This window comes from Suillus plorans (assembly GCF_016647745.1).
Source record: "Suillus plorans strain S12 chromosome Unknown HD556scaffold_28, whole genome shotgun sequence".
Classification (NCBI taxonomy): Eukaryota; Fungi; Basidiomycota; class Agaricomycetes; order Boletales; family Suillaceae; genus Suillus; species Suillus plorans.
The window spans coordinates 9,819-22,503 of record NW_024537412.1 but is presented as its reverse complement, the minus strand read 5'-3'; the positions used below and the strand labels follow the sequence as shown (position 1 = coordinate 22,503).

Genomic DNA, 12,685 nt, shown 5'->3' with positions numbered 1-12,685 from the left:
GTATTGCTGCACGGCATGCATTAAGTATTATCGGGGTACCTGGAATGTATACCAACGACTATCATAACGCAAACGGAGGCAGCACAAGATGCATCCACGGATGCCGGGCCGTCAGTAACAGGGAAGCTGTAGGTTCATTTAGAATTTTCGCTATTGAATCAATCAAGATAAGCGCACCATTCCAATTTCAAGAAGAAATACTGATACGATATGAGGGAAGCACCCGGTATTTCATTGATTGACGCCAGAAATGTACACCGCTGTGACTATGGAGACATCAGAAAGCCCGACAAAAATGAAAGCGCTGCTCTCGCTGTCACGGTGGACAACCGCAGTGAAGAGTAAAAACTCAGTAGCACGAGCGATTAACTCCGGGAACCACGTCGCTCTGATCAAGTGCAAAAGGCAAAATGACGTTTCACAAAGTTTCGACGAACGAAGGTTTGGAAGAAAGAAGTCCACGATTATGTAATCCTGTCCTGCTTCCATGCATTCGTCCAGAAATTTGTGTCCTTCATCTTGCATCTTAGGATCGACAGGCCTGCTTCCTTAACCACCTTAGACCCAGTTCACCATGTCCGACGACGGCTATGGCGGTGGTGGCGGTGGCGGCGATGACTACGACTACGACGGTCCCAGGTATGTTTTGATTCCAAAGTCATCGACAAGGAACTTATGACATATCATTCTAGTTTCACCGATGGTGCCTTCGTGCGTACCTGGCGAATCATACTGTGATCAAAATTTTGACACCCCATGTTGTTTAGGATGAAGGATATGATCTCCTCGCACAAGAACAAGAGGAACAGGTAGAAGGGGAGGAGACAAATGGTGAAGTCTCGCACGTAAATGGAATCAATGGGGCAGACCATGATCAGGAGATGGTGAACGGAGAGGAGGGCCCACAACCTCAGCCAGCGCCATCAAACGCAGGTATTCAAGGCGAGCGACAGGCAAACAAAGTCAGAGTAACAACACCATACTTGACAAAGTACGAACGAGCACGAATATTGGGGACTAGAGCGCTTCAAATCAGGTGAGAGGTCTTTTGCATCTGACTTGCATTTGATCTTATTCAAGCGTGTCATCGCAAGCATGAACGCCCCGGTGCTCGTTCCTTTGGATGGCGAGACAGATGCTCTGCAAATCGCAATTAAGGAACTCTCGCAACGAAAAATTCCCCTTATCATCCGGCGCTATCTACCCGACGGAAGTTTTGAAGATTGGAGTGTCTCTGAGCTAATTAGCGAATGACACATTGTCTTGAACCCTCTTCCCGCAGTTTTACCGGGTCTCATTTCGCTTGTTATCTTGTCCTGTTTTACTATTGTCTACCTCAAAGACTTGAACTATCTTGCAACATGCAAATACTACTGGAAGAATATAACAAAGGTATACCATACAATTATTTACAGCCGACTATGAATACTAGGCTTCGGGATTTCCACCCACATCTCAACCCTTGATTTGGCAATATTTCGAGGCCGAGGTTTATACTCCCTGGAGACGACCGATGCGCTTGCTCGGCGTACCTTTGCTTTCGGAGGTTGCAATTCGCCCATTAGAAGATCATCTCCTCCCGCATTCTTGGCTGCATTTGTCGCATCTGCAAACAGTTTGCACCTGTCTGACATGTCCAACCTATCCATACCATCCGCGATTCTGGCGATATCGCGTCTCTTGCGTGGACTTGACTCCACATCTGAGTAGTGTGACACAGACTGTCGCCGCTTACTTGGCGATGACGGAACACTGACGGGTTTTTTTGATGGTGAAGCTGGTTGTGAGAAAAATGGATCCTCCGGTGGCACATTCTCGACGTTCATATTCCACTTTGGTGCAGCTATCGAATTAAAATGAGTAACGCACTGAAAGAAGCCAAATTCACTCTTACCCTTGCCCTTCGTCTTGGTAGTGGTCTCTTTGACGGCTTTGAACCCATTGGATTCGTCAGTGTGATCAAGGGTCTGTTGTATCTCCCAGTCTGATGGTCGCATCTTCTTCCAGTCTTCCAACACTTTGTCGACCCATGCATCAGTCTCCCCTGCAACATGGCAATCGATAATATCAGACCACTCGCTGCCAGGTGGAGTCTTGTTCACGAAAATAACTTTTCCCTGCCAACTCTTTTGCACTTTGGGAGTACCGCTAGGTGTGGTTCCAGTCCCAGTGGCGTGTACGACCTTCGCGAAGTCTTTAACGAGCTTTTTGAGACCATGGACCTTGAGTGAAGTACCCATGATAATGAGCATATCGGGTTTGCGAGCGATGTCCATCGTTTGTATCGTGCCTATGTCGTCTCCAAGAGGGTGTGGTTCGTCGTAGAGTACGATGGCTGGACGAAGAGTCCCGATTTTGAGGGCACGTGCAGAGCGAGCAACTCGTGCTTCCGCTACCAGAGACTTAGCTAAGCGCACAAAACGAACCTGAGAGCTGACTTACATCGTGAGGTGCATTCTGGGCAGTTTGGGGCTTTGCCATTCTCGAACGCATGCAAGTGCTCTTCGGTACAAGGCATCTCGGCAGAGCACAAAGTGCACCGCACGCGGTGGATGTCGCCGTGCAGCTGGACGTTCCTTACTTCTTTGATCTTTAACTTTGACTTCTTCTTCCCATTTGTCTTTGCCTGCTGACTTGAACTCCCACGGAGCCCTATTCGCTCTTCTAGACCATCGATATTCTGGGTGTACGAGCGTACTAGTTTGTGCTTTGCGTCTAGGGTTTGAATGAATCGATGTGTAGGAGCAGGAGTGGCAGCATCGATAGAGCGCTTGAGCTGTGATATAAAAGTATAAAAGACAGAGGTAGATGCAGAGTTACGGAACAGAGACGCGTCAAAGAGATCACGCCCTTTCAGGACGATGTCTGGATATCGCTGCTTCACGAGCGAATAAAGACCATCTGAAGACCGGAAATCCTATATCAAGAGAATTGTCAAGCCATCGCATCTGCTACACGTACAGAGGACTCACCGGAATGCCACATGAACATGAAATGCCTGCTCCGGTGACAACAATTATCTTTTTCGATTTGGCTACTGCCAAAGAAATGTCAGAGAGTGCCCTCCGCGTGCTGGACTCTCCAGACACTGCATCAAGCGGTAGTGAAATTGTCATGAGGTATTTGTCTATGATGGTGGTTGGAGGGTCAGGATTGATTGGGAATTTCGGATGTGCTGACAGTGGGCACGCTGCCGACAACTCAACTGAAATTCAGGGTGAACACCATTTTAGGTAAATATTTGTTGTCATATGTTTGTGGACGTGTCGCGTCGCGCTCATCACGTGACTGACGCGTCCTTAATTGGTGTAGCTTAGGTAGCGAAACATAATGGTGACTCTGATCTCAGATTTGAATTTGATGCAGAGTGCACTATACATGGTAGATCATAAATATGTAGTCCAGAAGACAGTAGACAGTAACTATCATATATCAAGGTACGCGCGATCTCGCAGAACAAGGTGACATTGAACCCCCGTATTTGGCTCAATCTGAGACAGCCTTCTCGGACGTCGGAGTTCGTTCATAATACCAGATTCCAGTTTCTGCGCAGGTTGAAGAAATAATGGAGTCGAGAGGCTTGAAGTGGCCGTATTGCTCCTAGGACAGGATTGAGTAAACCACAGTACATTCGTTATTAACGCGACATACTGTGCCCAGAACATGGTGGAAGTACCGGATCTCCTTCAAAACAGTGCCATTATCATAACAGTTAAGCCAAGGGTCAGCACCAGTTTGAGAGTAAAGGGCATTTGTGATCTGTGCGCGGGTGTATGTCGTTGTATTGGAGGGAACAATTCCGGAACTATTATTGCCGAAAATCGTCAGCAGTCAAGGACTACGGCGAATAAACTTGACCTTACGCAACGAGTATATCGTAAGTAGGATACATCTGGAAAACCTTTACGACAGTCTCGAAGAAGTTGACGACTTCCTGGTGTTTCTTGTATCCGGGCTCGTAGCAAGCAACGTCGAATGCGGATGTGCAAGTAGCATGTATTGAGAACTGGTAGCAGCTCTGTCAACAGGCCCTCTATGTAAGTGATATCTGCCCACCTCGTGAGCCCATAAATCCTCATTAGGTGCGCCCTGGTTGATCCAGAAGGTATCCACTGCAACGCATGTTTGATCATCTATATTGACATGTAGTTTTGTTCACATACTGTAATGCAATAAGTCGGAGCGACCGAATTCCTGGATAAATTGTCTAACACTCGGTCCTTTATAAGGATCAATGACCGTTCCATTGGACAAGGTTGATGGCAATGGCTTGGGGTCATACTGCCTGCCAGGATCGCAGTACTGGCCTGCAGTAGTACTAGGCAGGGCGAAAGGCGTCCCTCAGCATTCATGAGATTTACAAAGCAACACAACTTACCCATCGCAGTTGAGTGGTATTATGCTATGAATACCCCAGCTGCCTTTTGGAAGCAGTTGGGCATGGGACTCGAGACCAGTATATGTATTCCAGAACTGCGCCTGTAGCACAAGCCCGCCTTGTACGACATTGCAGCATGAATCCGTCACAACCGTTGTATTCTCGCAGGAGTACTGTACTGGGAGGCCGACACATCTCTCAATGTTCGGGTACGTGGGGTAGAATTCGGCATGAACCACGGAGACCAGAACTCCGAGAATGACAAGGGACAACATACTATCCGAGTCAGTGTTCGACTCGAGAGGTATCTCTTCGCTGGGGGATCATGTTGCCGACATTTATATCTAAGACTCTCACCTGCCATTTGATATGCAGTTCTGACCTGGTCTTGACCCTTCAACAGGGGACCTACCTAGTGCGCGGCGGCGCTAGTGCTGGGGGCAGAATTATTTGCGAGCAATTGGGCATAACCGGCAGAAGTGGCAGAACCACCATTTCTGCCGCTTGGCAAGATTTTCAAAGCGCTACAAGGAGCTATGTGTATGACAATGTATAGTAAGTGTCACTAGGAAACACCATTAGAAGACTCATCAGCACGTCCACATCCCACTGTCCGTTGCAATTGTCGTGTGAGGTGTGATCATAGTTTGACATTCTGCCGGATTCTGCCCGCAGAATTCTGCCATCTGCCGGGCAGAACCGGTTTGGCAGAACCAGTTGGCAGAATGGCGGACTTCTGCCCACAACACTAACACCGTGCGCCTCGCCAATTTTTTCGCACGCGTCTGTCTCTAACTCTCACTTCAAGATATTCAAACAGTTCTCACTCACTTATAACTTGAAGCTACTTTCTTTTAGACTAAACACATCACCACCTGATGGCGCATTTCTCAATTTCCACCCCGTTTGAGCTCTTGATAGTCGAGAATTAGACTGGTGACATGTTGACTGGCCATCGACTATTGACCGAAGTGACCGCTCTGGGGTATTCTTCTCCGCTGCGAGATTTATGCGCATAAAGTGACTCTGTGATCTTCGATTCCGGGATTCGCAAGAACGTACAGTAACCAAGACATATTTTCCGATGCCCAGCCTTTCATGTCATTTGTTTAGCAGGCACTCAGAAAAGGCTGTCAGGCACGGTGAGCATGCAGCTGAACGAGGCCAGGCCGGCGTGTTCGCCGTGCGATAGCTATGATGGATGACGACTCCTCAAGACGTTGAAGCAATCGCTGCAAGAGACCAAGCGACGTTTTGGCACCTTCCGATCTCGGCACATGAAGGTTGTAGAGCAGAAAACGGTAGACAGCGACTTTATGTAAAGGCATACGTGACCTCGTAGAACAAGCTGACAATGCGCGTCTTGCATTTGACCTAGTAAGAAACAACACGCTCGGATGTCGGAGTCCGCTCATAATACCAGATTCCGGTCTCTGCGCAGCTCGACGGAGTAGTGGAGTTGAGGGTTTTGAAATGACCATATTGCTCCTAAGTCAAGGTTAACGAAATCGCTGCACGGTCTCTATCAACGCGACGTACCGTGCCCAAGACATGGTGGAAATACCAGACCTCGTCCAAAATAGTGCCAGAGGAGCCAAAACAGCCAAGATATGGAACAGCGCCAGTTTGGGAGTAAAGGGCATTCGTGATCTGCGAGAGGGTATATGTTGTTGTATTGGAAGGAACAATTCCGGTACTAGATTGTCGCCAAAGGTCGTCAGCAGTCATGGACTACGGCGGATAAATTTGAACTGACGCAGCGAGTATATTGTAAGTAGGATACATCTGGAAGACCTTTGTAACTGTCTCATAGAAGTTCACGACTTCCTTGTGTTCTTGGTATCCAGGTTCGTAACAGGCAACGTCGAACGTAGATGTGCAAGTAGCGTGCTTTGAGAACTGGGTGCTGCTCTGTCAAGAAGCCCTCCAGGTAAGTGACATTGACTCACCTCGTGAGCCCAAAAGTCCTCATTAGGCGCGCCCTGGTTGACCCAATAGGTATCCACTGCAAAGAATAGATTATACATAGGGACATGCGAGTTGGGTTCACATACTGTACTTCAGCAAGTCATAACGACCGAAATCCTGGATGAATGTTCTGACGCTCGGTCCTTGGTAAGGAGGAACAACTGTCCCATCAGGCAAGGTTGACGGTGACGGTGCAGGGTCATACTGCCTGCTAAGATCACAGTACTGGTCGTACGAGCTATGCAGGGGATCAGTAATCATGGCCGAATCATGACATTTTGAAAGAAATTTGTCCTACCTGTCGCAGTTATCCGGCCATAGGCCGTGAATGCCCCAACTGCCCTGTGGAAGCAGCTGTCCCTGGGACTCGAGACCAGTATAGGTATTCCAATACTGTGTCTGTAGCACGAGTCCGCCTTGTACGACATTGCAGCATGAATTCGTTAAGATCGTTGTGTTCTCGCAAGAATATTGCACTGGGAGGCCGACACATGCATCGATGTTCGGGTACGTGGTGAACAAATTCTGAGTCGACCGTGACGGATGAAGGAATTCAGCGTGACCTATGGAGACCGAGGTTGCGAGACTAATAAGGGACAGCTTGAACATATCAGAGAGAATGCGTTTGACAGAGGTACTTCATACCGGGGGATTATGTTGCCGACTTTATACCTGTGACCCTTTCCTGCTCACCAAAACCGAAGCATCGACAAGAACGTGCGTATCTGAACCATGTGCAACAGCCGCAGAGAATGGAATTGACATGGGTAGAATCACGCGGTCACTACAAGGCCCGGAAGACCTAGTCAACGTTGACCGGTATTTGACTAGCGTTTGATACTTGAAGTGCTCACGAACCATGAATGACTATGAATAAGGTTTCGTGCCCTAAGCACTTGTAAGTTGGGATCAACATGTTTCAAAGAGTTTGAGCTAGATGTCGGCTAAGTTTGGCCCGGAGCTGACTTCAAGTTGCGGCTTTTAATCGCGGCTAAGCTCAAGTCGCAGTATCCCGGCCCTTGGTCTAAATTTAATTTATTTCGAGATGTCTGCAGCAACACATGTGCAACACTAGAAGTACAAAGCAGATTAAAACATGATCCATCTTAAGGATCGACTAATAGGTCCAGAGTCGAGCAAAAGTCCAAGAGCAGCTAGTGAGCACGAAGAAGATCATATGTCGGTCCATCCACCTTCGTCCAGCTTGTAAGAGGCCTCGCTCTCAGGGCGGTCGGGGCTATCCACCAGCTTCGCGACACGTTCTTCAGCCCGTCCTGAAAGTTAGGTGGATAATATTAGTACGGTTTGCATTTGGCTTTGGACTACTTTTGGATGACACCGCAACCCACGGTAAGCGCTAGTGACTTGCCTTTGCGAAGGAACATCCGAGTAGCTGAGGAGTGCGATAGAATATGTCCGCCGATAGGTTTGAGAGCCCCGCCAGCCACGAACGTCATTGTTGCTCCTGGGTCGGCTACGCGAAGAGGATGAGCTGCGATTTCGAAATAAGACTAGTTAAATACATACATTGTACTTGGTTGGTTATCAAAACAGCAATCTGCGAGAGATGTCAGTCTTGTCAAATAGTTTGCCAACGGACATCAAACGTTGAATTCTTCTGAAAGCTTAGTGAGCTTCGACATCACCTAATGCGAATGCGAATGCATCGCGTTAGCAAGCACGACTAGGAGTCATTTGAATCGTTGTGCCCACTTGTGCTAGCTACATTGTGGTGAGTCTTAACATCCCGCAACGCAGGCTCGAAGACCTACTTTCTGTTGCCTTTCGCTGAGTTCGCCACGACCAGAAAAATCGACGCGAAAGAGAGCCATGATGGAGTCTACGATCTGATTACTAAGTAAGCGATTTCCTCGCCAGGAAGATTGCAAGACCTACTAGAAGACGGAAGTCTTTGTCCTCCGCAAAGCGCATGGAACATTCGCTGATAAGCTCCATCTGCAACATATTAACGATGGCTGTATAGGAGCAGAGAAGGGGAGCAACCTGGTGTTCACTGTTGAAGGCGCGCGCTGCAAATGCTATGTCTCAATGAGGTGAGGTATACAGCCATAAATATACCATAAAGGATATTTTCGAGCGCCATATTCCCGTCCACACCAAACCGATCAGCGATGGACCTGATGCGATCCGGTCTGAATGTCCCTAATACAACAAGAGCGTCGGCGATAGGTTGTCGCTCGTAAAATAACAACCACTGCACCTTCGGTATCGATATATGCGACCTGTTTTTCACATTGGATTTGACTTTATTGCAGAAGAAAGACTTGCTCACTTTGCCAGAAGCCCCACCCATCTCCGGAGGGAGTTGGGTGACAACAGACATTGTGTGGGCCAGCTGTGTCTTTCCAGTGCGAAATTCACCATAGACTGGTTTAAAACAGCTGAATGCTAAAAATGCAAAAAAAATGGCAGAACTAACTACCTTCGGAAATTGACTGTGACATCACCCCGCCTGAAAGCTAGTAAGTACGATCCCTGCTGTGATATATCGATATACTCACCACCTAAGATTGTGTCTACCGACTTGCTCCCAGTACTGATGGTAAGCACGCGCTTTCTTCGATCCTGGACTTCAATACCAGTTGCAAAGGAAGATCCCTTGTAAAGGATTATGAATATTAGAAGACAATAGATGGTTGATGGCTACCGTGATTTTCTGTGCTGCCTCCTGTGTAACATCTCGGATTGAAAGCGGAACACGGTTACCAATATGAATATATGCGCACCTTGATCTTCTCAACCTTCGCTTCCGACATACCCTGCAAAGAAAATATCGAATTCATCAGAGTCCTCCTGGAAAAACTGTAGTGGAATTATGCGAACTTTTATTTTCAGCAACTGACGACGCGTAGTCATCACGACACCAGACACAGTATTGATCGAGGCACTCTAGAACCTCCATAAGCCTGGTAGATATCGCGCATATACTGGGTGAATACCTTGAGTTTTAAGATATCTTGCACGTTTATGCCCTACAATACGCTCTGAGTCGCGAGCATATATACGCATGAACGATACCAACATGTTGCTGCAATTCATCCACATTATCAAAGAATGGCGTCTATAACGCGTCGCGTCGCGTTAGTACGCGTGAGCCTTACAGCGGATATCGATGATTGCAAACAACCTTACCTCTTCGAGGTCTTCCCCACTTGGACTCGATGGTCGACTGGGAGGAGGCATGCTTCCTTCTGGTGCAGCTTGTCGACGAGGGGCCATGGCTGCAATATTACGAAAAACAAGGTTCTAGTTCTAGATTGAATTGTATGTGTTAGAAATAAGAACCCCGGAACCAAACAGTTCATATAATCGATGTATAGCCACCGCTATGACCCTGACGAAAACGGAAGTTAAACTCCTAGACACTAGTACATACGAGGTGTGCTTGAAAGCAAGGCAGCATGAGCCACGCTTAAATCAAATAACTCTGCCAAAAACGCTAGAAATTGTAACCCTCAAGCTGGTCGAGAAAATGTCACGAAAATACAATATTGATACATCGACCAAGCACTATACTGGTTGGTTTGCTACATGCAGTCACTGTTGCGTCATAGCCGGCGTGTCCATTTACGGGCAAGCCCCAAGGAGTATAGTCATCTTCCGCAGAGCACTTCCTGCATATGAACTCTTTGTGAAGGTCAGACTCATATTGTAATCGAACAAGAAAAGTCGAACGTACTCCAAACAGAACTGTGTGATTTAGATAATGGTAGAGCTCGTAAAGGTCTGCTCTGAGCTCGTACTGATCCACAGGTTCGGTCTTGGGCAGGTGTTCATGGTACTTTTCGAAAAATCTATGGGGAAATCCACCGAAGATACGAGCGATGGCTAGACTAAACCCCGCATATGTTAAGATGAAGCTGCGATTACTCCGCCTTTGCTGTTGTACTCACTCAGCTTCATTGTGACCGAAGTAAGATGACGGATCGAAGATAACAGGTTGACCCGATAAACTATCTATGCCTGCATTACCACTCTGCTATCATCAGCATATAGTTGTGAATGCTCGACAAGACACTTACCCAGAGGTCACCATGCAATAGCACGGGCTGAATCACAAGGGGGCGAAGCAAGAATGGTATCACTCTACACCGCTGCAGTAGCTGACCCTCGTGATAAGCTACCATGCACTTACTTGGACCTTACTTGTTCCCCCTTGGTGCAAAGTTCGGAAAAGCTGCCTTTATCGCGAAGCTTGGCAAGCAGACTTCCAATCATGGCGCTGTAGCATTCTTCCCAGGTTTGATACCAGCCGTTATCTTGCCGAGTTACACCGCAGAAGGTAGGCACATGAAATCCAAAGCCCATGGTGCTCTTGTACGCGTGCAGCTCCGTGGCTAACCTCATCCCAAGTTCCTCCCCTGCTTTGTGGTTTGAAGTAAGACTTGTTATATTCCGATATTCCGACAGGAAATAAGGCCGTTCAGATGTCGTGGCAGGATGATCTGGACCGACCGCTGCGAACACCTGAGGAGCTAGTCCCGGTGCAGCATTGTATATGGCTCTGAGTGACTCTGCCTCTCCCACGAATTGCTCTCGTTCGCTGAGCGAACCTACTTTGGCATAGTACTTCCTCCCCAGTGAAGATTCTATGATCGGAAAACTGAATATGAACTGTGCATGCGGTTCTATTTTTTGAAGGTGAGGGAGAAATATATTGTCCATTATGTGGTATCGAACCAAGTGACATGACGATTTAGACTCCGGGCCTGACATAGACGGTGGCGCGGGCCGCGCGGTATCTCATTCTGGATAATTCCGAATGGGCCAGTGGTTGATTAGTACTCGCTTGCTGCGACGAGGCATGAGGTTTAACTTATTGAGTTCCCAGGGGAGCTCAAAGCAGGCCGCTGTCCGCTGTGGCTTTCGCTTCAAAGACCTCTGCCAGTATTTTACCAGGCGGCCACCCTGCCGCTCATCGGACAGGTTCTCGCGGCAAAGAAAAACTTGGCCGAAGCTACTTTTCGACGGATGCTTTCCTTGACATCACTGAAATTCACTTAGCTCGGTATGACAATAATTAAATTATAATTTTAACCAATTCTGTTTGGTCATGGTAACGTAGTACAATGGAATATAACAGTATATCAAGCACGTGTAATATTATCACCCCTTGATAATTTCTGCCTTGATGCGACACTTGATATGCCATTATAAAGGTGTATCAAATGATACACAGATGCTTAGATTTTTACCATTCTTAGTCTAAACGGTTTCATGGTATCATTTCCTGCTCATCGGATAGTCTCATTAGATATGCAATATCAGGTAAGCATAAAACTGCACAAAGTTTATATCTTACTAGCGACGATGATCATGATTGTAGTGTCCGCACATAAATTATCGCGAGCTATATCCGTTATATGATAGATACAGATATGTTCTAGGATGTAGTGCTGTCTGCCTAAGTCCATCATGGGGCTTAGGAGATATAATGTCATACAATGACTTATAGCTGAATGCAATCATGTTAACTACTAGCACCAGACAACAAAATCAATCGTTGAGCAGCTAAGGAGTGTGGGATTCGAGCCCATCCAACTGTTAGTAGAATGCGGAAACGCTAGGCATTTCCAAACCAAATGGTGCGCTTACGGTTGGGTGCGGTTGAATGGAAAGGTGCTTGCAGAAGTTGGGAGGGGTGTTGAGTTTGAGTTAAACATGGCTCGGCAGCGCTTACTTACTAGTAGGATGCTTCATAGGCTCAGCGTTCAAACATAACGTTCTGATTTTGGGTGCCTATGTACTAGCAAATAAACGGACAGTAGGAGGAAGGATAATCATCATTAAAATTTGAATGCAGGTCCGTCATCCTCAGAGTCCGAGTGGTTGCCGTCATCATCCAAGTCATCTACATCACTGTCGCAATCTTCGGGAATCACTTCATCTTCATCTTCGTCTGCGGAGTCGTCCTGGTTGAAATCATCGTGTTCATCATCCAGGTCTCTATCACATTCACCTTCGTGCCAACTTTCATCTCCGAGGTTAACATTAGCGTTGTCGAGCCCCTCCATGTTGGCTTCGAGGCCATCATCATCCGAGACTTCTCCGTGACCAACGCTGGTACTTCTGCTCCCTACTGCACGATCGGGCTGGACGATATTTGACGAGTCATATTGAACTTCATGACCGACACCTATGCCTGCGAAACGACAAAACATGTCTCTGTCGGCAAAACTACACGAAGTTATGGTAAGGATATGAGTATATAGCAAGACAAAATCTCACATATTGACATAAAATGAAGCCCAGTCGTCGATCTCTCCAGGTAGTCTTGCCACAGAGGGACCATGTCTGAGAAGCTCATCCGTGCGATGG

At 47.3% G+C, this 12,685-nt stretch overlaps 6 protein-coding genes across 6 annotated transcripts; 1 reads left to right on the top strand and 5 right to left on the bottom strand.

Annotated features, from left to right (window-relative positions):
• Positions 1 to 574: 574 nt before the first annotated feature.
• Positions 575 to 1,254, top strand: HD556DRAFT_1432094 (subunit common to RNA polymerase I; the record flags this gene model as incomplete). The annotated part of the gene is made up of 4 exons (XM_041305089.1): positions 575 to 639; positions 693 to 711; positions 768 to 1,036; positions 1,095 to 1,254. 4 exons carry the CDS (start codon positions 575 to 577, stop codon positions 1,252 to 1,254), a joined length of 513 nt encoding a protein of 170 aa, XP_041160133.1.
• Positions 1,255 to 1,299: 45 nt separating this feature from the next.
• On the bottom strand, positions 1,300 to 3,190 carry HD556DRAFT_446238 (DHS-like NAD/FAD-binding domain-containing protein). The gene is made up of 4 exons (XM_041310625.1): positions 2,973 to 3,190; positions 2,443 to 2,917; positions 1,895 to 2,392; positions 1,300 to 1,843 (listed from the first exon to the last, which is right to left on the bottom strand). The coding sequence occupies exons 1-4, from the start codon at positions 3,114 to 3,116 to the stop codon at positions 1,410 to 1,412; spliced, it is 1,551 nt and encodes a 516-aa protein (XP_041160132.1). The 5' UTR covers positions 3,117 to 3,190; the 3' UTR covers positions 1,300 to 1,409.
• A 209-nt stretch (positions 3,191 to 3,399) lies between these two features.
• On the bottom strand, positions 3,400 to 5,085 carry HD556DRAFT_1527281 (ribonuclease T2). Its single transcript, XM_041309342.1, has 6 exons — positions 4,379 to 5,085; positions 4,164 to 4,318; positions 4,057 to 4,112; positions 3,864 to 4,006; positions 3,652 to 3,805; positions 3,400 to 3,600 (listed from the first exon to the last, which is right to left on the bottom strand). Exons 1-6 carry the CDS (start codon positions 4,651 to 4,653, stop codon positions 3,487 to 3,489), a joined length of 897 nt encoding a protein of 298 aa, XP_041160131.1. The 5' UTR covers positions 4,654 to 5,085; the 3' UTR covers positions 3,400 to 3,486.
• A 667-nt stretch (positions 5,086 to 5,752) lies between these two features.
• Positions 5,753 to 6,955, bottom strand: HD556DRAFT_1432092 (ribonuclease T2; the record flags this gene model as incomplete). The annotated part of the gene is made up of 6 exons (XM_041305088.1): positions 5,753 to 5,866; positions 5,918 to 6,074; positions 6,135 to 6,277; positions 6,328 to 6,383; positions 6,433 to 6,584; positions 6,645 to 6,955. 6 exons carry the CDS (start codon positions 6,953 to 6,955, stop codon positions 5,753 to 5,755), a joined length of 933 nt encoding a protein of 310 aa, XP_041160130.1.
• Positions 6,956 to 7,365: 410 nt separating this feature from the next.
• On the bottom strand, positions 7,366 to 9,631 carry HD556DRAFT_1519477 (Rad51-domain-containing protein). Its single transcript, XM_041309131.1, has 18 exons — positions 9,500 to 9,631; positions 9,390 to 9,428; positions 9,307 to 9,339; positions 9,191 to 9,256; positions 9,094 to 9,126; positions 9,015 to 9,035; positions 8,869 to 8,965; positions 8,790 to 8,819; positions 8,640 to 8,734; positions 8,568 to 8,589; positions 8,426 to 8,509; positions 8,243 to 8,376; positions 8,115 to 8,193; positions 8,074 to 8,078; positions 7,954 to 7,992; positions 7,874 to 7,904; positions 7,716 to 7,820; positions 7,366 to 7,620 (listed from the first exon to the last, which is right to left on the bottom strand). The coding sequence occupies exons 1-18, from the start codon at positions 9,584 to 9,586 to the stop codon at positions 7,520 to 7,522; spliced, it is 1,101 nt and encodes a 366-aa protein (XP_041160129.1). The 5' UTR covers positions 9,587 to 9,631; the 3' UTR covers positions 7,366 to 7,519.
• HD556DRAFT_1371728 (Fructosamine/Ketosamine-3-kinase) lies at positions 9,632 to 11,140 on the bottom strand. The gene is made up of 5 exons (XM_041302965.1): positions 10,503 to 11,140; positions 10,390 to 10,453; positions 10,261 to 10,343; positions 10,047 to 10,200; positions 9,632 to 9,994 (listed from the first exon to the last, which is right to left on the bottom strand). The coding sequence occupies exons 1-5, from the start codon at positions 11,081 to 11,083 to the stop codon at positions 9,935 to 9,937; spliced, it is 942 nt and encodes a 313-aa protein (XP_041160128.1). The 5' UTR covers positions 11,084 to 11,140; the 3' UTR covers positions 9,632 to 9,934.
• Between the last annotated feature and the right edge of the window lie 1,545 nt (positions 11,141 to 12,685).